This window comes from Echeneis naucrates, chromosome 12 (genome assembly GCF_900963305.1).
Source record: "Echeneis naucrates chromosome 12, fEcheNa1.1, whole genome shotgun sequence".
Lineage (NCBI taxonomy): Eukaryota > Metazoa > Chordata > Actinopteri > Carangiformes > Echeneidae > Echeneis > Echeneis naucrates.
This window is the reverse complement of record NC_042522.1, coordinates 16244338-16267415: the sequence shown is the minus strand read 5'-3', so window position 1 is coordinate 16267415 and position 23078 is coordinate 16244338. Positions and strand designations below refer to the sequence as shown.

Here is a 23078-nt window from a genome sequence, read left to right as displayed (position 1 = left end):
AGCCAAGAACGCCTCTGGCCCCGGGGTCAAAGCAGCATCATTAGTTTTAACAACGGTGGATCTACGGTGGACTTTTTGACTCCTACGTTGCCTAGAGGACTGACTTGGTGACTCCTTGACTTTATGGTTCAAATGGCGTTCACACTTTGAGTAGAACATCCAAACAACTATTGATTAAAGCTTGCCGTGAAATTGTCACGCAAAATTGTTTATAGTTAGCAAATGTTAGCATGCTAAAACTATAAACCAAGACGGTGAGCATGCTACACTTTAACAATATCGTTATCGTGAGCATGCCGACATCAGAATTCAAACTTTGTCACAGCAGCCAGGAAGCGCTCAGTCCCAGAACTGTCACATCTGAATAATGTGCCAACTATTGCTGATAGTTATCTTGTGCTTTTAAATACCTAATTATGAAACCTTGATAATAATGCCATCGCTTTTCAATATTATTAGATTTACTGTGCATTCAGCTGTCCAAATAATTTCTTAAAAAGTAGCTGGACCTTAGCTGGCTGTTGCTAAACCTGATCCAATACAGTACAATGCAGATAAGGCCAGCTGATGCTGCTTTGCATCTAGCCACGGCCTGTGTGACGATTCAAGGCCACCTGGATCATCAAAAGTCGAGACAACAGCTGGACTGAGCACATTCAGAGACATATAATGCGGATATGAGTGTCTGGGTTTTGCTTGGGAGAGAATATAAAAGTAAAAGTTACTTAAAAGGTAGAAAGAAGGAATGATTATTAACTTGACACTGAGTGATGCAACAGCTGAGTTATGTCTCGTGATCCTTTACTGTTGTTTTTCCTCCCCTGAGGTCACATTTTCTTTGTCGTTTATACACACAAACAGTGCTGTTTACAGTTTTGACTCAGTTGTTTTTGCATTTGTGTGTTGCCAGGATGTGGAGATTAATTTGCATCAAGATCAAGAGCCTGCTGCTTTCTTTCCTTCCCAGACTCATTATCATAAGTTTGAGTCAGCAAAGCTCGTGTCTGTCACACTGACGCCACTCTCTGCCTCGCCATCTCCCTCTTTCCTTTCCATTTTCTGCCTCTTTGTTGATTATTCTGTCTTTGTCTCTCCAATCAGCTTGCTCTAGTCTCAGTCTGCCTACCTGCCAGGCACATCAGCAGCTGGGCTTTTATGCTTTAGCCTTTGTTTTTAAGTAGTGGCTTTGGAAATTCAGTTCCACCCAACTATAAAACAAGCAAGGACAGATGAGTTGCTATAAAGGTCAATTCTCCGTAGCTGAATAATTCATGTCGTACTTGTGCAATCTTGGCCTCTCTGTGGCAAAGGCCAAGACCAGCAATGATACTTTGAGCTTTAAATGCTAAACCTGGTTTTGTTTCTGTATGAACTGTGCGTGTTTCAAAAAAAAATTAAATTTTATGTAGCTTGTAGACCTCAAAATATTTAAAACCCCCATCGGTGGATTTACTTTAAACATACAACCAGCTGAGGCCTGGATCAGCCCTTTGACAATGATATGGACCCACAGTTCTCAAATCTCTCAGGGCTTATTATATGTCAGTTTAGGACTTAAGCTGTCCAACTAAAGGAGGTTATTAGGAGCTTGTTCAAGGCCGACCATTTACAGCAGCTCTCATTTACTTACATTATTGCACACAGTAGCTCAAGAAGAATATCTACAATATTCCCCCCATTTGGAAAGTTATTTCAGTTCTGTGTGTAATGAAAATGGACGGAGAATTTAGTTAATCCATCACAGTGAACACTTCATTGGGTTTTATTTTTTAACGATTATTATTTTGTGCAAATCCAAAAAAATAAAAAATAAATGTCTTCTAAAGTGGCAAAATTAAGCGTGGGTGGAAAACTCAGACAGACAGAAAAACAGAGAAAATGCTGCTGCAGATATTTCTTGTGCAAAGCCACAGAATTCTGATTATCTGACTTACATGATCTCAATTTAGTTTGTCCTCTTCTTGGTTTATTATGAATAACATAGTTTCTAATACTGCGTTATTCAAATGCTATTTTTGTCTGTCATTCTCAACCACAAAATTAAATAGCTTCATTTCCTTCTACTGGCTGCTGGTTAAACATGAATGAGTGAGAGCTCTGACGCCGTATGCTTGAGGTTTGCCTTATTAAATCTTCCATCTGGAAGATGATGATTTGGTAAGATTTAGTTAAACATGCACATGTCAAAAGAAAAAAAACACTAAAGTATAACACAAACTCCATGAAACAAATTGAGTCTCAGAGTACTTCTCTCCTGTCTCTGCTTTGACGGGTTCATTTTTCAAAATGAACTCCCACTGACATAACACCAAGTTTTGACAAGAGCATTTCTGTTTCTCTTGCAAAAGCTCGAGAGACAAATCAATTTCTCAAAGTCAAGGAAAGTGAGGCATTAAAAAAAAAAAAAAAAAGAAAAAAGACAAGAACTACAACAAAAAAAAAAACAAAAAACAGCACTACCGTGCACAAGACATGCGTGACTCACCGATTACCTCAGTGCTAATGTGGTTACGAATTTGCAAAACCACATCCGCATGTAAATGTTACTAAGCAGTCATTAGCAGAGAAATCACTGGTGAGACCCACACATGAGCCAGCCAACACCAACAGTGTTCATCCACCGCATGCCGAGTCCCATGCTTGTGCCACAGACACTCGGTTCCGCATGCTGGTTGTCATGAGTAATACTCACATAGAGGGAGGAGAAGGGGCAGAGAGAAGAGGAAGAGGAGGAGGAGAGGAAGGGGGCTTAGGCAGTGGCAGAGAGCTCCCCAGGCTCCTAGGGAGAGGCGGGTTGGTGCAGCAAAACGATGAGAGGGACGGGGATATGGGGGACGGGGATATGGGGGACGGGGGCGATGGAAGGCATGAGCTGTGGGTTTGAGGCAGCTGCTGCTGGTTGGGTGGGTGTTTGTTTGTTTGGGCAGGCTGACAGTAAAATGAGGGATGGTTAGATGAGGAAGAGGATGAGCAGGAGCGGGTCCTCACACCTGTACCAAAGAGAGGCGACAGTTAGACTACAGACGGGAAGGGTGCTACAGAGCGAAGCAGAGGGAGCATGAATAGAGTTTAAAATCTCACGCCAGCGGTCATCCCTTTCGGTAGAATCCAACGAGACAGACCAAACCTCAGGCTAAAGGCAGCGCATTGACTGCACCAATATTTCTACGAACTTTACCACCATTAGAAAAATGACAAAAATACAAAATTCACTTTAATGACGAGTCCAAGTCTGCAAGTGTACTCTTAAGGCAACTGCTGACCGTTGTGCAAAGCCTACAGCATGAAGGGTTAGGGTTAGGTTTAAAATGATATACCACATTTAGGGCAGCTATTTGTAGAAACCCTAAACCTCCTGAGACAGAAATCTATCTCAGCTGCAAACTCTCAATCTCCAATTCGGTTGGTTCTTACAGGAAAGGCTCACATCTTAGACTAGAAGAGCAACACCAGTTAGTGTTAAAATCTCAGTGGTTTTAAAAAAAAAAAAAAAAAAAAACCTTTTAGGAGACTCACTAGGAACGTGAATCTTTACCTGATGAAACAACGCTTTGGTTTTTCTCGTCTTCCAGGTTTTCAATTCTGACAACATGCAGTTGCAAATTAAAGTACACGTGTTCACTGCTCATTCTCAAATCTCAAATGTTGGAGATTGCAAAAAAACAAAAAAACAAAAAAAAAAAAAAAAAAAAAAAAAAAAAGCTAGACACCCAATTAAACCCTAACCCTTTTTTTTTTTTTAAACACTAATCTCTGCTTTCAGCAGCAACATTAACAGGAGAAGTTTATCATGTTGAAATCTAAATGCTTATGGTAAGAGGACTTCCTTTAAATCTTCCAAACTCGATAAATACTTAATGTTGTAGGTTTTATTTCTACCTAATAATTTAATTCTATTTCCCCATTTTGTAACTACCATCGCTGCCTGTCTCCTATCTAAAGGGTGTTTGTCATGTGACCTGTTTGCTTCAAAAAAACTGAAAGATTAAGGATAGAGTATTTTTATGTTGACATGGAAGAGCAACAGCTGTGGATGCTCTTAAAGACAATTTTTGGCTGCGTAGATAAAAATGGCAGGAAGGTAATGAATTAAATCATAAATCGTCCTGCCGTTCTGTCTGTTGCGCATTGTGAATCAAAAAATATTAAATTAAATTACCTGGCTGTAGTTTTTTTTTTTATTCCTCAGATAATTGAACGTGAAGATGAAAATCGATACAGAGACCAAAGCAATAAAAAAAAGTTTCAGAGGTTAGTACTTCAGGTCAATTCAATCAACTGTATTTTAAAGAGCAACCGTGCCTGTCAAGCATTTTTCAGTGAGTGACAGTCAAACGTGGCACCAGGTATCACATTCAGCCAGATACGAGTCTGAGTGCAGATAAATCCTGCAGCAAACCTCTTAAAAATGTCAGCGCCTATCTCTGAACAACGGCGTGCAACGGTGTGTAAATCCGGCTGCCATAGCCAGCTCCTCCCGAGCGCTCGGCAACATCATCCATTACAGTCCCATCACAAATTCTGCAAATTACTGGCCGGCAATACTGCTGGTGCAATCTGATGTTAATGATGAAGAGGGAGAGGAAGCTGGGGGGGGGGGGGGGGAAGATAAAAGAGGAAGAGAAGATCGCAAGATAGGTCAGGAAATGTGATTATGCAAGATACAATACGGTCAGAGTCAGAGAGTCCAGGCTACGCCAAGCCTGAGGCGAATATGACTCACTTATAGTAATAATACATAGTTGGGCGTTGATATGAGCTGGCCACTGTGTGTTTGTGTTCCTGCTGTGTGCGGGCACGCTGCCGTTGGTCTGCTGGGTGGAGTGGCACTGTAGGCCCGAATGAAACATCTCAGCAGCCACCGAGTGACTCGCGGGGGAAGTTTTTCCCGGATAATGAATCATTCCTGACTTTCTAATCCAGCATCATCACGAGGATCACACCGTGTCTGTATTGAATTGACTTGCTTACGTTTTCCTTTTTCTGTAACTGTGACATCTTTGGTGAGCCATTAACATTTATTTTGGTTTTGCGCCTTCTTCAGGACAAAATTGCTATTTGTCTGATACTTTGATTTATAATCACGTAATCATGACACCCTCATCAGCCTCAGCCTCAGTTTAGGTTTGTGTATTATAACATCCTGCTTTTGTTCCTGGTTTTCCAGCTCGTTGTGTAAAGTGTGACTCACTAGGCGGTTAGATGTGTGTACCATGCCAACCCACCATATGTAGTAATGATATAGGCGCTGGGGTCAGAGGGCCAGCTGGCGAGCGCACAGGCTTTCGGTCCACACTGGGCAATAACGCCTGCGTGATGCAAAGCTATAAATTTAAATTGCACTAATAACGAGGAGCAAACGGATTCCATCGCTCTGCATGACCAGCACTGCAGATGGAGTCTGGTGCGGAAGCAGGGAAGGAGGGTGGTCGGGGTCCGGTCGAGGCAGGATGAAGAAAATGGGGGAAGACAATGACGAGAGACGGCGACATGGGATGGCAGTGCTGTCGGCTATCGGTCTGCCCCTTCGCAGGACATAAAACACGGCCACTCAGGTTGAAAAACAATGATTCGCCAGGGAGATCCAGAAGGAAAAAGCAAATGGAAGCAATAAAATTTGCCATGCGGTGGAGGGAGGGAGAGTGGGCGCAGGGATCTGACTGTGCCAAAGGTAACGAAAAGAAGTCTGACGAGGCATACACAATAACACAATGGAGCTGAAGTTTCCACTTCTCCAACTCACATTTTTTCCTCTGCTTTAGTGCCATTAAAAGAGTCTTCGTAGTTGAGTTGGTTCCACATACAGCATAAAGCACCAATTCAATACACAGTCAAGGTGTTTTCATTTGATAAACGGCTAGAGGATGATTATCTGTGTTTATTTTTGGTGCAGCATGACCTGACCTGTCAGTCTCTCTTTTTTATTCACACCAGTGACATCAAGCCGTAAACAGTGACAATTCACAGATCATGTCACTCAGGAGATGAGGCAGGAGATGAGGCAAATAAAAGCCAATAAGTGAGGAGACGGATGGCAGGGAGGGGAAAGATCCAGGCGTAAAATTTCCTGCTGCTATATTTTTAAGCTACTGAGATAGAAAATAGAAAACGTTGTGGGACAAAGGAGCTCGGGAGGAAAAGTGGGAGACAGAAAAAAGATGCTGGCTGTTACATAATTACAAATGAAGGGAAAGTGGGGGTGGTGGCAGGTTTGGCACATGACACATTCCCATATAAAACTATTGTTCAAATGGAAATGTACAGCAACAAGACGTCCCTCTTCGGAATCTGAAGTTCCCCTTTTGTCTCTCGTCTCTAACCCCCTCACCCCTCCACTGTACAAAAAACTGTATTCTAACATATGTAGCTGGGTTTGGGTTTCAGGTTGTGAAGAGATTGAAGCTGGGATTGGCTGGGAGTCTGGGCGCAGGAAACCACAGGATGTGAAGCTGGCTGGGATGCAGCCTGACGCACACACACACACACACACACACACACACACACACACACACACACACACACACACACACACACACACACACACACACACACACACACACACACACACACACACACACACACACACACACACACGCGCACACAGGCAAACCCCACAAACAGAGCAGACGAAAAATACAAGCACACCAAGTACACACTACACCACTAAGTCAATTCCAACTCCTTATTTTTCTCCTTGTCTGTTTTGAAATCAGCTCTCCTTGGAGATTTGACTGCGGATAGCTTTTCAGAGAGAGAAAACAGCAAGACAAGAGACAAATTTAGTGTGAGAACGAGCGAGGGAAGGAGGGAGATAAAAAAAAAAAAAGCAAAGAACTAAAGAGTTTATCCCACATGTGGTGTTTTACCATTGCTAGTCTTTGTGATGGTTTTAAGGAGATTAAAAGCTCATTAAAATGCCATAACATGCTATGGCAACATATACACATTCAAGGTGAGGTTTGCTTGTGTGTCACTGAGCTTTCACACATAAAGTCAGAAGTACAGTGTGGAAAACGCTCTGACATAATCAGTGTGACAGCGAGGAAAAGGAACTCCAAAAAACATCTTTGAAAAGCAAAACACATTAATTTTAAAGTGCTCAAAAGAAAGCAATGCCATTTACAGTGTCTGCTTTAACAGCTTCTTAGAGTTAGTTATTTCATGGAATAGAAACACAGTTGGAGCTGATGATTAATCTCATTCTTCCATTCCCTCTTTCAGCGTCAAACCTGAGCCGCTCTTTGTTGGTCCGACTCCGGCCCTTTTTCTGCCCCGTTCCTATAACCCCCTGATTACAGTCACACTTTCATTAGCTGGAGGCTGTTTCTGCTGAGTTGAGCTGTTTCGCCACTAGTAACACTAAAAGCTACAGGCTGCATGTGTCACTGTGTAGTCGAGTTAAACTCCAACACAAATTGTTGTTGTACCACCGAAGGAGAGTTAAACGGCCAGACAGAAAGGTGCATGCAGACCTTCTGTGTCCAAATCTCAACACAAACATAATTTAACACGCATTTTTATGACTATGTGTGGCTGATGCGTTTCAAGCACACCACCTCCAAAGTCCCTTATAAATAAATACAGAAATGTGCTTGAAGACCGCTTTAAAGCTTCAGAAGTTGCTTGAGACCAACCAGTTTTTTAAGTTTCCTTCAGTATCAGCATCAGGAATCCAGTGATTGTTGCAGGTATATCTGCTGTTAGACGTTAATGCAATACCAAACTTAAAACATGGCTACCCTGACAAGAAGGATTAAGACAAACATAATAGCATGACTGACACAATACTCTAATAAAAACATTTTCATGTTGTACAAGCATCATTTCATTTACAGTATTTGGACTCAGAATCAGAAAAAGAAACTTCTCATTTCTAAAAATGTCAAACTACTATACTTGTGTAAAATGACCTCCTTACACAACACACTGTGAGAGGACTGATTCTGATTTTTGTGTTAATACAGCACTGAAACAAATGATTTTCTCTCTCTGGAATCAACATGAGGGCAGCCGTCTTACTTTTCGTCCATGCTGGCAGAGTTTCTCGACGTAAATGGGACGATCTCATTGCAGGACCCTTCCTTGTTGTCCGTGGTCTCATTGGCCCTGATGAAAGAGTCCGGGTCCTCGTTCACTGACGCGGCTGGCTTGGTGCTGTTCTCCAGGTTGAGCAGGTTGAGGTAAGACTCGACGCAGTCCACCTGGGCGGGGGCGAGGGTGGAGTTCTGGAGTGGCCACGCAGGCGTGGAGGTGAGGTGCTGGTCCAGACTCTGACTGTAGTGGTTCTTCAGGTTTAGTGATAAAGGCTTGGCTAATGTGGAAGCGAATGACTGCTCACCACCTGGAAGAGATCAATAAAACCAATAAAATTTCTGAACAGAGCACGAGATAACGAAGCCACCACTTGGTGTCTTTGTAAAGATTCTTATTATCTTGCAGCTACTTCTTTGACCATCAGGCATGAGCGATTATATCGTTTTAAAATGAAACACATAAACACGCATGTATGAAAAACACATTTATTGTGTGATGTGTACATAAACTCACACACAACTCCAATCCATGTGAGTGTGTGTGTGTGTGTGCGCGCGCGCGCTCAGTTATTCATTATCCTCTTGGCAGGACAGGCCGTTCTTTTAGCTGGTGTGAATACATCCCTCCTCCATAAAATCCTTCTTTGGGACAAAGATTGTGTCTTTGTGAGTGTGTGTACCAAAATCATGCTCCACAAAACCAAAACTCTCGCTGAGAACAAAGTCTGTGACTGTGAGATAATGCTGACAAAATGGGGTTTTAAATCCACTGTTATTATAGGATATAATGCGCTCTTAGTTTAGCTAAGAGACGCTATTGTTCGTAAAGATATGTATTGTCACACACACATTTAATTGCTTGTTATATGGCTTTTATGATTTTATACATTTTTGTATTTATTGTGTGATAAATCACGACATCCTGGAACAAACAGCTTGCTCTCAATGGGTTTCCCTGTCTTCAGTAGTGTAATAGTGTATAACACAGTCGCATTCAACCAGTAATTTTCAAGCTTATGTAAAATCTCAATAAACATTACAAAGTGAGATCAACAATCCAGCTTTCTATAACTGACAACTGCAGCTGCAAACAGATTTTTATGTACATTTATTTGTTTGTTTACTGTGGTGACAGGATTTATCATCTGCAGGTTCACCAAAATTCCTGTAGTTTCTCAGTTAAAAGAGCAGGCAAACCATCACGTTTATATTAAGAATTAAATTTGCATGATGAAAACAGAAAGCTGTCATTTTTTAAAGGAAATGTAAAGGCCATCTCAAAGTTGACCTAAAACCATATTTAAGCCCTAACGCTGCATTTTCCTCTCATCCACACACACATGATCATTAAAAGTAACCGAGGCTTTGCATCTGTCCTCCCTGTGTTTCTCCTTTGATGATGAAGCTCACACCAGGTGGACTTTTTTTTTTTCTCCTTGGTGAAGAAAGGACTAAAGAACGTGCAGGTGGGTAAGAAGGGAAAGCCTTCAGCGTTCAGTGTTTTCAGGTTTGTGCTGTAAATGCCCACACCCTCCTCAGTCCATCAGGGGAGAGTACAATGAGGACTGCAGCACCAGAGGAACCTGACCTAAACGCAGGTTTGTCTGAGAATATCTCACAGTTCAAACTATGGTCACGTCTCCTGCAACTTACTGTGTCCGTTAACTTGAGGTTCCTGTTGTGGCTGCCCTGGTTGAGCTGTTTTTGGGGAACGGGCCTCCAGCTCTTTCAGCTGCCGAACAAGCAGGGCCAAGTGCTGCAGCAAGTCCCGGTTCTGCAGCAGGAGCTGGTGGACGCGGGCCTGGGCCTCCATCCGGGCAGCGGTCTCTGCTGCCATCTGATCCTTCAACAACTGCACCTGCCATGGAAAACAAAGGGGAAGGTATTTTTGTTTGAACATTACTGAATTGATTCGGGAGCCTAAATGGATTATCTATAAAAACTGAGTTGATTCATAATATCGTATTAAATCAAGCTCAATAATCCAGCCCATACTTATGATTCTTATATTAACTGAGGATGGATATTCAAGTTCATTTCTGACAGAGGCTGATGAAATCAGCAGTGTCGGATGTGAAATAATAAAGAAAATATGAATCTTTGTTGCAGTTCCTCGGATAATGCAAATAGGAGGACAGTAGACGAATTGCTTGAGTTCCTCCATAACAAACATTTGCAGATTAAATTTCAGCCCATGTTTTGTTTCCTCATGCTGCACCAACCATCCCTGCACCACTGTCTGTGTTGGTGCTGCCACCTAGTGTGGCTCTTAAGAGTCTCACAGCTTGTTTGAATGTTGTGAACCTCCGACTTATATCTTCATGTTGTTGTGTACATTTGGCCAAAATAAAGAGCAGCTCTACTGTCCTGCTTAATTAAGATGATGCATTAACCTACTGACCCTGAGTGCATGTTGGCCTCAAGCAAAGTAAAAGTGCATTGTGGGTATTTTGCATTCTGGGGACATACATTTATTTAATAAACATCAGTATTGTGGCAAAACTGTAAAAAGCTGTGTGTGTGTGTGTGTGTGTGTGTGTGTGGCACTGATGGGAGAAAATATTACAAGTCCAGGGGATTCATTAATTCCAGCTTCCCAAGTGAAACAGCAAAATGTCAGCCGTGTGACTGTGCCAGCCAAATGCTGCTCAGTGATTGTTGTGATTGTGATATATAACAAATAACATTGCCATAATAGATTGAATTAAATAAACTGGATAAATTAGAAAGAACGAGAAAAAAAAAAAAAGGCCCTTATTGAAGACATGAGAGTGTATTAACATGTTTTTAATTATTTGAGCTTCATCCTGTTGATCCCATCTCTGGAGAGAGTATTGATTCGAAACTAAAATGGCCAAGATGAGGAGACATGTTAGTCAGATGAGAGCACAGTAATGTGGAGTGGCTCATCACTGCCCTTATTTAATAAGGTCATACAAGAATAAAAGAAAAAAAGAAGGTGCTTGAGGAAGACAAAAAGAGAAATCAGCTAAAACTAATTTTCAATATAAAGCATAATAATTTCTCAGTTCATTGTGCAGCGCTGTGTGTGGTTGTGTGTCTCCTCCTCACCTGTGCGACGGCCACCTGTGTGTGCTGTTGCTGCTGCTGCAGCTGCTGCTGGAGAAGCTGCAGGTAGTGCTGTGACGCCAGCGGAGTGAGGGACGGAGAGCAAGGGCTGCTGGGAGTAACGCCTTGGGACGTCACGGTAAAGAGGGACCGTCGATCAAAATCCTGAAAGACACGCCCAGAAAACACTGATGGAGGGATAACAGCAGTAAAAACATCATCTCACTGTGGGAACCTGCAGTACGACATTAGAATATATACTGTATAAATAAATGTGAAAGGAGATTTTTTCTTTAAATGCCTTGCTTGGACATGAGAAAAAATGAAACAAAAACAAACAAACAAACAAATAGTAGGGTAGAAACCACCCAGTCCTCTGAGTTCCTGACACCAGGACTTCGACTCGCTGATCTGAATCCGAGACTGTGGCTCCTCAGCAGAACTGGAATAATCTCTCACGCAGATGATCTTCCTCTGTGGCGGATTTTTCAGATCATTCTCCAGATGATCTTTGGCAGCACAACTGTGTCCTGAAGAAATAGGACGTTCCCTCAGCAGCTCTTATTTTTTTTTCCCCACTGTTCTCTCTCTGTCTCTCACAGTAGGGTAGAGCGTGGTGCTTTTCTGCCTCCAGCGATATCAACACAAGTGTTAGGGTTGTGAATGTGCACAAGCGTGTATCTGTGGGTCTGTCATAGGCTACTTTTGGGGACAGCTTGTCCAACTCAGGACAGAAGTCAGAAGACAGTGTCCTTTTTTGCATCGGTGCTGACGGTTTGGATGAGGTAAAGGTTAGTATCACCTTACTATGACAGTAAGTGTGTTTTCTGGGACAGAATGTATGAGCCACATTAACAAATGAAATTCAGGCATCAATAGTCGCATAAATTGTTGCTGTTATTATGCAAAATTGATTTCCTCAGTACAACAGGACAAACCGTGCTGTGATGCCTTCAGCAAGCCACTAGAGGGTGAAGTAGCACGCTGTAAAGTACAGTTCATTCATCACAGAGGGGGAAACATGAGTCATTTTACCTTCAGAAAAAAAAAAAAATGGGAAAATCATTTCTTTTCCTGTCTGTCTGTTTCACATAACTGAATCCTCCCTGATAAGCATTTCTAAACAGTATAATTCAGAGCACACTGTAATGAAGTTATAGGCAGAATGAGGCGTTATTTGTCGACAACATGATTAATGTCTCCAGCAGCAAAGAATAAAAAAGAACAAAAAACAATCAGGACCTCAGATGCTGTCTGGGGTGTTTGTTATTTTATCTCCCCTCGTGTTGAATAATGGCAGCCACTAATACAAGCAGCATCTTTTGTAGCACGTAATAATTTGGCCATTTTTCCTTCCTCTACCTCTTTCTCCCCTCCTCTCTCCTCATCCTCGTCTCACTCCTTCTTTATCTCCATGGAGCAGATGTTCGCCAACCCCTCATGGGATTATGGCTGTGTTTCTCAGAAATCAAAGGGAGGAGACTGAGCTTTTTGGGATTAGGTGCACCCCGTTTTTTTTTTTTTTAAAGCCCAGCAGGAGTACTCGGGTTCCTCCCTCTCCGATCCCGCTCTCTTTTCACAGCATGATAACAGGAACGACTACCGCAAATGACAAATCCAAAGGAGCCCATCTTGACACACTAAAACCGACGCGTTGGCCCCCTTTTATCCTGTCACTGTCAAACTACTAGACAGCTTCAATCTGAAAAAGGACTCAGAGTCTGGCAAACCGCAAACTCACTGAAACAAAGTTTTAGCTTTTTTATCTCCTACATGCAAAAGTGACCTGGTCATTTCACACCTACAGTATCTGCTGCCAACATGGAGCTATGATTAGTCATGGAGCGCTGCAGTCAATGATCTGGTCAGCTACTGCAGTAGATGACAAAGCACTATACAGTACTTTCATAGCTCAATGAGCCATTTGGCAGGGCTATTCCCAGATAATAGCATCAAAACACACGATCGAGCCAAAGCAATGAATCAAGAGAGCGGCCGATGTCCTGCAGCCACAAAAACAGAAGCAGACAAAAGCAAAGAGAGAAGTAATTATGGTGATGTTGCAGCTAGCTGATCCTCAGTGTTGTGGGCAGGAATAAACAGGAACCTTTACCACAGCTGCAGAGAAAATAAACCGTCACATGTATGCAATGTTATTGCGGCAGTTTGTGAATGTCAGCTCTCCCCAAAAATGCATTTTGCTGTCATAAGGCTTTGCTTGGTCGATGACCGTGGAGAGAAATACAGTAACAGTAAAGGAGATTGTAAAATCTGACAGAAGATCCCCTGCACCTTGCATTGTGTGTACGGGAAGCATCTGACAATTTTCCTGAAACTGCCAAACAAACTGTCATCACACTGTGACTGGACGGCTGAGTGCAGGCACTGAACATATCCAAAGTGATGTGGATTCAATATCTATTGTATCAGGCAACAGCATCCAGCAGTTCAAATGTCAGTCAAATTCCAGCATCGAAACATTTCTCGTATGTGTTTCCAATAAATCTGAACTTGCTTTGAAATTTAAAAGAAAAGCGTGTACCATGATGGTCTGGCCTGGTTTGACCACATTCAGTTCAGCCAGACTCTGCAGAATTTCACTGACTGCCTTTTCACACAGTGAAGTTCCAGCTGACAGATCGTCTCCTCCTCGTCTTCCTCCAAGGTTTCCTTCCTCCTCTGACTCCCCCCGCTCGGCTCCTGTCAGTTTACGGCCTGTAGAAGGAACGACAACAACCGCAAGAAGTAAAACATTTTCATCACCTGCAGGTTTTTGTTTAGTTCACTTTTGGCTCAAAAGTTTAACATTTTATACAATTTATTTAGTTTTACTTCTCCCTCATCTCTACACTGCGATGCTACGGCCAGCAGCTAGCAGGGCTAAGCTAAATAACCAGCCTCCCATGGTCTCATATTTAGTGCTATTGATCTTACAACTCTTGGCAAGAATGTGAATAATCCATTTCCCCATAATGTCAAACATATCCTGTGCTTTTGCAATCTAATGCTTCTGGTTAAAAGTGCTCACAATATGCCAGTACTATGAGGAATATTTGATTCTGGACATTTAAGAGGTTGAATTTTTTAAACAAAGTTCAGGTCATGATAGAAAGATGTGTTTATAATCATTATCAAAAATGTACTTTACAGATAATTCTGAAATAAATAAACCATATTCAGAAGCTTTGCACATTCAACTTTGGTTGTACCGGTGTAAATATGACATAAAAACCAGCTATGAACACACTATTTAATCCAACTTGGTCTTTAGAGTCTGTAAAAGGCTTACAAACACGGATCCCTTCATTCGTATAACTGAACCTGGAATTAATGCTACTGAGGAGACACAGAGCTTAACCCCGTTGTGATCCTCTCTGCCTGTCACACAACTCCAGCTCAGTGCCTGACAACTGTTCAATCGCTTTGCTGTGCTAATTACAATCATTACAATAATTACAGCCAACGCTGGCAGCAACACGTTCCTGCTGTCCAGTGATGTGAGAGCTGTGATCAAGACAATCGTCCTCGTTGCTGTAATATAAAGACCAAATCTGGTAGTTTGATTTAACAATCCAATGTAATCAAATGCCACAGAGGTAATTCAATGAGGTGGTGAGATTGCAGAGATCCATTAAGGCCGTAAAAAGGGCATGTAATCAAAGCGAACGTGGGAAAGGTCAAACTTTAAAGCTTAATCAGGAGAAACACAGTCCTCATGTGATGAACATAAACAGCTGAAGCTCACGAACACCATGTTTTCCAAAATAGCACCATTTAGACCAGATGCTGCAGGTAAAATTTAAAAAGCTGCTCCTCCAATTTATTAATCTGATGAAAAACACAACACAACAATCCAGTTTATATCTTTTTTTTTTTTTACACAACACAAAGTTTGCTTGTATTTTGTGTTTGGCAGATAAAATCCTGATACGATTCAACTTGTTATTCAAAGCATAGATTTCATGATTGTGTTGGAAATTAATCACGTCACATCTATGTATCTCAAGACTTTCATTTACTTGGTGTCCCGTCGCAAGGTTTGACTTTGCCCATTTTTGATTTATGACCAAATGCTAATTAAACTTTGTGGCGTAATTAGCAAATGCCAGCATCGAGTCACTAAACTCTGGTGGTGAATATTTTAAGACATTGCCTAATTAAACTTAGGCTTAAAGAAAAAGGAAAGGATATCTTATGCAGAAACGACTAAAGCCAAAGGATTGAATCTTAGTTGTGCTGCATTTCCTCTGATGCAACACTAGGATGCTGAGGTTTATTCCCAAACAGGTGGGAGACTCAGACAAGCAGCAGGTGTTTGCACCGAGCTTAACAGAAATTAAACTGTAATACACAACAAATGTAGCTGTAAACAACTTCAATTTATCAGCGCACTGGTACAAGTTCACAGGATTTCATTGCAAGCTTTCAACGGTGCTTTTTGTAAACACACTGCAGTAAACCTTTGCGGTTCTTCACTGGCATATTCGTTGAGCTGCAACTCTTTAAGACAAACCTGTGCAGAGCAAACAGTAAATCATTTTAGTTGGGTCTCACCGCTACTGCTGGCCTCCTCTGTGGATTTGTCACTCTCTCCGTCTGCCTGTCCGTCAGCATCCTGCTCAGCATGCTGCAGACTGAGTTTATGGCACACCTCAAAGGCCTGACCGACGGTCCGCACGATGCGCATGGCTTGTGTCTGGCGGGTAAAAGCAGGAGAGGGAGAGGGAAAGTGAAGGTTTAAAAAGAGCCCAAACATGCAGTAACTTCACCGCTGTCTGCCAGCGGAATCACCTGCTACCGTCTTTGGATGGACTATAAAAATTCACGCTTTCAATCGTCTTTGGGACACAGTTGGATGCCCCTTGGGGTCAGTGACTAATAATAACACCTCTGCAGGGCAATTCTCATTATAGCTGACTGATAATACCCCGCCTCGGAGCCAAGGCGGCAGTAACCTGTGACAAGTGTAGCAGTGAAGATGAGCCTGGCCTGGACTTAGGATGCTTGTCTCAAATATACGACTATACAAATGCACTTGTCTTCAAATGCATCTGCTTGGCATTCAGTGCAGGCCGTGGCTCTGCAGTGCTAAGCCACCAGATCTGAGTAGGACCAACTTTAAAGTCCAAATCGATTCATTCAGCTGATAAAATTCAGGAAATGAATTGGTGAATAAGAAGATAAGAGCAGAAAACGCAGCATACAAAAAGCCCTCGGTCACAGGTAGCTGGATTTTCATCTGAACGGTGTGTATGTCACGGGGGATTCATGTGGCACGACAAACTCGGTAGAGAGAGCACAGATTTTTCCACTTTAACATCAGTAACAGAGTTAGATAAGAACATTGATAACAGTTTGCACTGCAGCCACTATCCATACTTTGATACCTTTACAGGGTCAAGGGGGGGGCGTGAACGGGACTGTGTGTGTAAGCACAAACTCTGCTTCCTTCTGTTATCCCCCCAAGTCGCTAAAAATATAAATTCACATCAAACCGCGCTGTCCTGGGCCAATTCCTGTTTCCTCCCACCTCCCCACTGACTTCAAATCAAATCAAATACAATCTCCTTAAGAGACCAAATAAGTGCATTTCGTGAAATGTTGACGGTCTTGGCTGAGTTGTGTCAGTGTAAATCTGAAGCTGTGCATCTGGACAGTCAGCAGGTGTGATGGACGTGTGATTTACCTTCTTCTTTGATTTAAAGACGTTACATCTGAAGGAGTTACTGGAGCCGTCTCTTGCGATGTAGCTGAAGATCTTTAAGTCCTGGGAGTCATGAGACACGTAGAAAATCCTGGAAAAAGCACATTTCTATACTGAACAAGAGTAACACAAACTTAAGTATGTTTTCAAGATGTTCTTGGTGTGTCAACATGTTCTTAAATTACACACTTCACCATTTTCTCCAGCGATAATATCTTCAAATACAACGTCCAAAACAAATTATACAGTATTGTCCTTTAGCTGGCCAAACATATTGGCATTTCCACCTGAAAGTCAGACGGTGAACAAAGAGCTATACTCCGTATTTCTCTCCCCCTCCCCACATACATACACATGCACGGATTATTATATTTAACACACTCCAGTCCTGTCAAGCAGTGTGGCTGGAGATCCTCCCAGAGATATATACATAATTTACAAGTACACACACAGAAATCTCTAAGTGCACACACCAAGATGTTTAATGTTAAGACACTTTAAAGTAGCTGCCAACTGCTTCCCATCTCTGAGATTTTTATTTTCATTAAGGTTGCCTTGATAAGTGTAAAAAAAAAAAAAAAAAAAAAACATTAACACTAACATTGATAATGGTAGAAAAATACATTTCACACTTATCTGTACCACAAAATCGCACTTTAATATCTGCTCACACTCACTATTCCATCTCCTCTTGATGCCTGACAACTGCTACAATCTTTCTGCTTCACAGTTTAATTGCTGTGAGTTGTTAAGCAGTGACTGACAGCTTCATTGGCTCGTAGATGATGACTTGTCAGGCTCCAATGAAACAATAATGGAGAAGTCTTTGGGCTGGCATAGTGCGATATTTGTTACAGCAACTGAAGCTTTGTCGCACACTTCCTCTCAGCACACAGAATATAAATATTATCTGAGAATACAATGACTACAAAAAAGAAATTACTAGTTCAAAGAATACATACATATGCTCTTCCAACTACATGCACAAGATATAGATTATTCATTATGCTATTTTATGAATGTCACTGCATTTGGCATGCACAGTACATGCAAGTTCTGTGAGGTAAAGTACACGCCATGGCCTAGAAATATAAGGCAACTCTCAGAGTCTCCACTGTAACATTATCTGCACGCTCACTATTTAAAACTGAGTGCAAAGACCAGACTGGACTGAATCCTCTGGGTGCAGAAAGGAAGCTGCAAAAACTGTGAGATGTTATCTTTGTATTCAGCACAGACAGAGTCATTTATCTGAGAAGCGAGTCCGACAGATGTGACTGACCTGTATATGGGATCATGCATGATGAGCATCTTGCTCTCGTCCCATGTCCATTCTTTTCTCTGTGTATGAAACAGATGTTCATGATTAAACACTGATATAGCATCTTATACCGAAGTAGTTAAATATTCACGAAATACTGACTCGAGAGAAAAAAAAAGCGATATTTCAATTAGACCACTAATGGCATACCTTCTGCTTCTTCCTCAGCATCACCTTGACCCCATCCACAGACACCACAATGCTGACTTTCTTCTTCTTGATGTTCTTGGCCTTGAATTCATACTAAGAAAACAAAAAAAAAAAGCAGAATATTAATATACGAAGACTGGTCAAGTCAATTTGGTTGAGCTTTAAGCCAGCTACAACAAAGGGTATACAAGGATTGGTCAAAACATTGCAAATATTATAGACACAAAACAAACGGTATTCTCTGTTTCCATCAGGAATGGGTTAAAAGCAAAAAGCCCTGGGCATCAGTCTTAAGTAGCCAATGAACAGCATATCGAAGCGTGAAAGTTTTAGACTGTAAATTTCAATGGTTGCGTGTGATCACGCATCACTGAACAAAAACACACAATACTAACTTCACAGTAGTGAAGAAACACACACACACACACGCAGCATCTTCTACCTTCTCACGGCAGTAGGACTGACCTGAGCGTTTGTTCTGAGCACAGTTGGCACGCCGACAGAATTAAAGAGCATAAGTGGAAACAATCTGTCAGCATTAAAACGGGATCTGCGGTGCACTTTACTATAGCGCCGTCTTTATATGGCTGGCAGCTCACAGGAGGAGTTCAGATCACATTTGTGACATATTTGAAGCCAACAAAATCAAAAGTTTTATGCAGCTCTGTGATTATGGGTATAGATGCCGGGAGATTTCAGTGGAGACTGATTTAATTGTAATAGTTTTCCACAATAGTTTTAGCCCACAGCCAAACATCATCCCTGCCTCAGCTCACTGGCCCAGAACATAAACTACACCAGCGAGCTTAAACAACAACATTAGAGGAAAATGCCCCATATGGGCAATACTGGACTCCATTGTGTTGGCTGAGTGGTTCACAACAGCTGCGTCTGCACTGAGTGACAAACACGTTTCCACACCGTCAGCTGGCCAAGCTGTCTGCTGATGAACTTAGCACGTCTGACCCGTCCACCCGCATCAGCCTCACTTGCAAACTTGAAACGGGGTTCAGCTCTCGTAAGCCAACTGCTACCAAGGGTCTACAATGTGACTGCAGCTTCTTATCCAGCAGGACCTCTCCCCTCATCTGCCTCCTCGGGTAAGACAGAGGAAACGCACCATGTTTTCCCATGTTCGAGTTGTTTGTTGGCCTCTTGAGGCAGATGATCAAGTCATGGCTGACTTATATACACGTGGATATTACGCAGGAGCATCATTGTTCCGTTGGAGTCAAGTTTCTGTCCTCTCAGTGAATTTAAGGGCTTTTGTTTTTGGTCACCATCAATGCCTGAAATTATTTAATCGTTGTAAATTTCCACTATCAGAATATCGTGAACGGGTATTGTTGTTACTGTCCTCACATGACTGAGTTGAAAATGTGATTTGGAACAGGTTTGGCACTTCTTAATCTACACACACACACACATTAAGAAAAGGGAGAGGAGGTGAAAATGGCGTGTTTAAGAGCGAACTGAATGCCAGTGTGAAGATAAGGGAAAGGGTAAGACGGGAGGAGGGGTGAGACAGACGAGAGGCGACAGGAGAGGAGGTGAGGAGACAGCTGTTGTTGTGTAACGACCTCCTGCGAAATGTGACCTTTGAATCCAGATATGGAACAATTAGCTGAGCATTACGAAAAAGTCACGGCTTCCGATGGCATGATTAAGAGTTAGCATGCCTCTTATTTGGACTGCGTGTGAACATGATACGTCTACGAGTGTGTGCACACATTGACAGTAAACAAATGTCACAATTTAAATTAAGTGTGTGTGTGTGTCACATGAGTTTTCCACACTTTCTTTCATGCTAATTTTTTCTGCTTGTGTCTATTTGAAATTCTGCCACTCTCCCTGCCCTGGATACATGGTGATTAAAGTTTCGGTGTCTAATTATACAGAAGTGAATCCCCAGAGAGCTGATTAAAAAAGAGAATAGGTTTGGACGGGGAGGAGGAAACACACCGCACAGATGCAGAAAAAAAACGCTAGTGAGGGTTTCAGGAGGAGCAACGGAGAAATGTTTGTGTTGCAAAGTGAAGTATTACTGTGTGTTTGTTGAGTGTGAAACCAAAAGCCAGGTGCTCCAAATCTACTCGTTTGGAAAATGCAGTATTTTATCTGGTGCCAATAATGAGATGAGGCGACTCAAAGGAAGGCAACGGAGCAGAATAATGATTTCTGGTCATCAACTTGTCAGACATGAACCCGAAGCTGCCAAAGTAAAAGACCATAGAATGACATCAACATTATAAATTCATTAATTATGCAAACTATATTTATCTCCAGTGATTTGGTCACAATTTTAGCTACCTTTGCTAATTCTTCGGCATCAAAACACCAACACACACAGCTCTTCTATAATTCACAGGTTCTGTTGAGGCAAAATGGGATTTTGCAACTTCATCCAAAGTATGAAATTTTTATATTTTCTCTCCTTAAGTGCAAAGTGTTTTGAAATATTCAGGCTTTTAATGCACTTGCATTGTTAGGGGTTTTCTGCAACCAGCCGTGGAACAAACAATTAAAAGCTCTAGACACAAGTTCTCCTAAGCCTCGAGTTTGTCAGGTTAGAAAACTTCCAGCAAGCTGCAATGAAGAAATTCCAGCCGAGGAGCTTAGTTTACTTTAGTCTGCTGTTACAGACTTTGAATTATGTTTGAGAAATTTAGGAGAACAGACTTAAGGAATAATGCATGAGTTGTAATGAAAACTGTATGACTAATATGTGGACTGAACAGACGCGCAAAAGGATGCAGGATTTAAATTCTAAGATTCTCTCTTCAAAGATTTGTCTTAAAACCTTAAAACTAAGTCTCTCGTGTTGTCTGCGAGTGCTGCAGTGCTACATTAGTTTTCAAGCTTCGAGTAAACAGACTGACAGCATTTATTGCAAATCTCTGCAATCCAGCGATCAGACTCATCAGTCTTCCCAGACAGTGTCGCAAATTTCGGCCAACGTTCCTTTCTGCAACCTATAATGAAAGCGCCAGGCAGAATAGTGATGGCTGTTGGTCCGTGCATAAAATGAACAAGATGAAAGCCGGCTCTCTGTAGAATATTTGATCCCAGAATTTGAAAGGAAACTAATATATTACAAGATCAAAAACCAGAGGAGTCAAGTGGTCATCCACTTTTGTAAGCCAGGACAAAGGGATTTACCGTGACTGTGTCAGAGCAGCTTCTTTTTGTGGCATGAATAACTAACGATGGACAAAGCCAACTAAAATTATTTTTTAATTAAGTGAAAGTCATCCAGAGCAGAGGGTAGCAGCGTCAAAATTAACCTGCTTTGAGCTGAGTGTATTCATCTTTATATGCAAGTACTAAATAGTGTAGAAGAATAGAAATGGCTTAATTTTCACAGTGCTGGAGTAAAGCTGCTGCTAACCCAAAGCAAGCATTTACTGACATCACTGTTCATTCATAATCAATCATCACTCATAAAACTAAATTCAGTTCATAATACATTCTGTCAATACGTAGCTCCAAAAACAGAAACCGTCTAAAAGTTGATCAAATAAAGGGCCTAGGTCAATATTTGGAGCGATGAAGATATCCTGTTGAAAGTAATGGTGATCCAGCTTTTTTTAAATAAATAAATCTCCCTCCCTGTGTCAGAAAACCTTTTAATGACAGGAAATTTAGAGATTGTCTTGGTTAGGGAAAAAAAAAAAAAAAAAGAAGGAAAAAAGGCTCCCCTCACTGTCAGTGGATATTTTTAGAGTGAATAAATGGGAATAAGAAATTACGGGTGACCCCCCGCACCTAAATCCACTTCAACAATCCTGAAAAGCAGAGGAATGTGGGGTGCATTGTGGGTCATTGATGCTCCCTGTAGTACCATTGAATCCATACAGGAGTCCACAATAGGCCCTATAGATTGCAGCCTAGCAACCGCTTCATTACAATTCCCAGGATTTGGGGAGTACCGAGGAATTTCACCATTTTTTGGGATACAAAGAGAAGACTGTTGGGATCAGAGCTGAGCTGAAAAACACAACAGCTGCCAAACAGTCTGGCATTTCACGCCAAAGGAGGACTTCTTGGAAACCCTGCCCCCCCCCAGAAACAATATGAGATGAAATTAGTAAAAAAAAAAAAAAAAAAAAAGGAAGAGAAGAGAAGGAACTGGCATATTTTGGCAACCGAGCGGCTGCATTTAACAACGTCCCATTAGTCCCACAAAGTCATGGCGCTCTAATCACTGTTGCTCAACTAGTCTCCCAGCCTGTGAGCAGCAGCCAGACATGCCTCGCGGCCAAACCGGGAGGACCGAGTGACTCCCATTACAGAGGAGAGGCCCAGACCTTGGGAGTGAACTAACACGTCTCATCATTAGTCAGCAGGAGTGTGTATGAGGAAGCAATTACCGCGGCAGTCACCACAGACGACGACCTTGGCCTAGATTAGACATGGGCGAGCGTTTGTGTTTGTGCACGCTGACTGTGCTGTTGCATTGGTGGAGAAAAAAACAAAAAAAAAACGAGCAATAATATGGGAGTTACATAGTCAAGTGAGCTAAAATGAAAGTGTTTGTTATTGTGTGTGGGCGTGTGCTTGCTGGTGCCTGTGTGTGCCCACGTGAGCAGCTTCTGCCTGAGTGCAGAGATCATGGATGGGACTCTGGGGATCTAGTCTTTTGGCAGCCTTCGATGAGCAGCAGCAGTCTGGCCCTGTGGGAGACACAGTGCTAACAGGAAACCTCCCGCTTTAAATGGGGCTCTTCAATGACAGCAGGGACGCACACACACGCACACGCACACACGCGCACACACACACAGGAGTAGAATTACTGGGTCTT

General features: G+C 42.1%; 1 protein-coding gene across 2 annotated transcripts in view; it reads right to left on the bottom strand.

Annotated features, from left to right (window-relative positions):
- Positions 1–23078, bottom strand: part of LOC115052012 (carboxyl-terminal PDZ ligand of neuronal nitric oxide synthase protein) — a 40481-nt gene that overhangs the window by 3093 nt on the left and 14310 nt on the right. For both annotated transcript variants that reach the window (XM_029515881.1, XM_029515882.1), the window contains 8 exons: positions 18278–18370; positions 18089–18147; positions 16789–16897; positions 15657–15798; positions 13645–13817; positions 11106–11267; positions 9687–9891; positions 8020–8341 (listed from right to left, as the gene is read on the bottom strand). In XM_029515881.1, the coding sequence (XP_029371741.1) occupies positions 8020–8341; positions 9687–9891; positions 11106–11267; positions 13645–13817; positions 15657–15798; positions 16789–16897; positions 18089–18147; positions 18278–18370 (1265 nt within the window). The remainder of the gene's footprint in view (positions 1–8019; positions 8342–9686; positions 9892–11105; positions 11268–13644; positions 13818–15656; positions 15799–16788; positions 16898–18088; positions 18148–18277; positions 18371–23078) is intronic.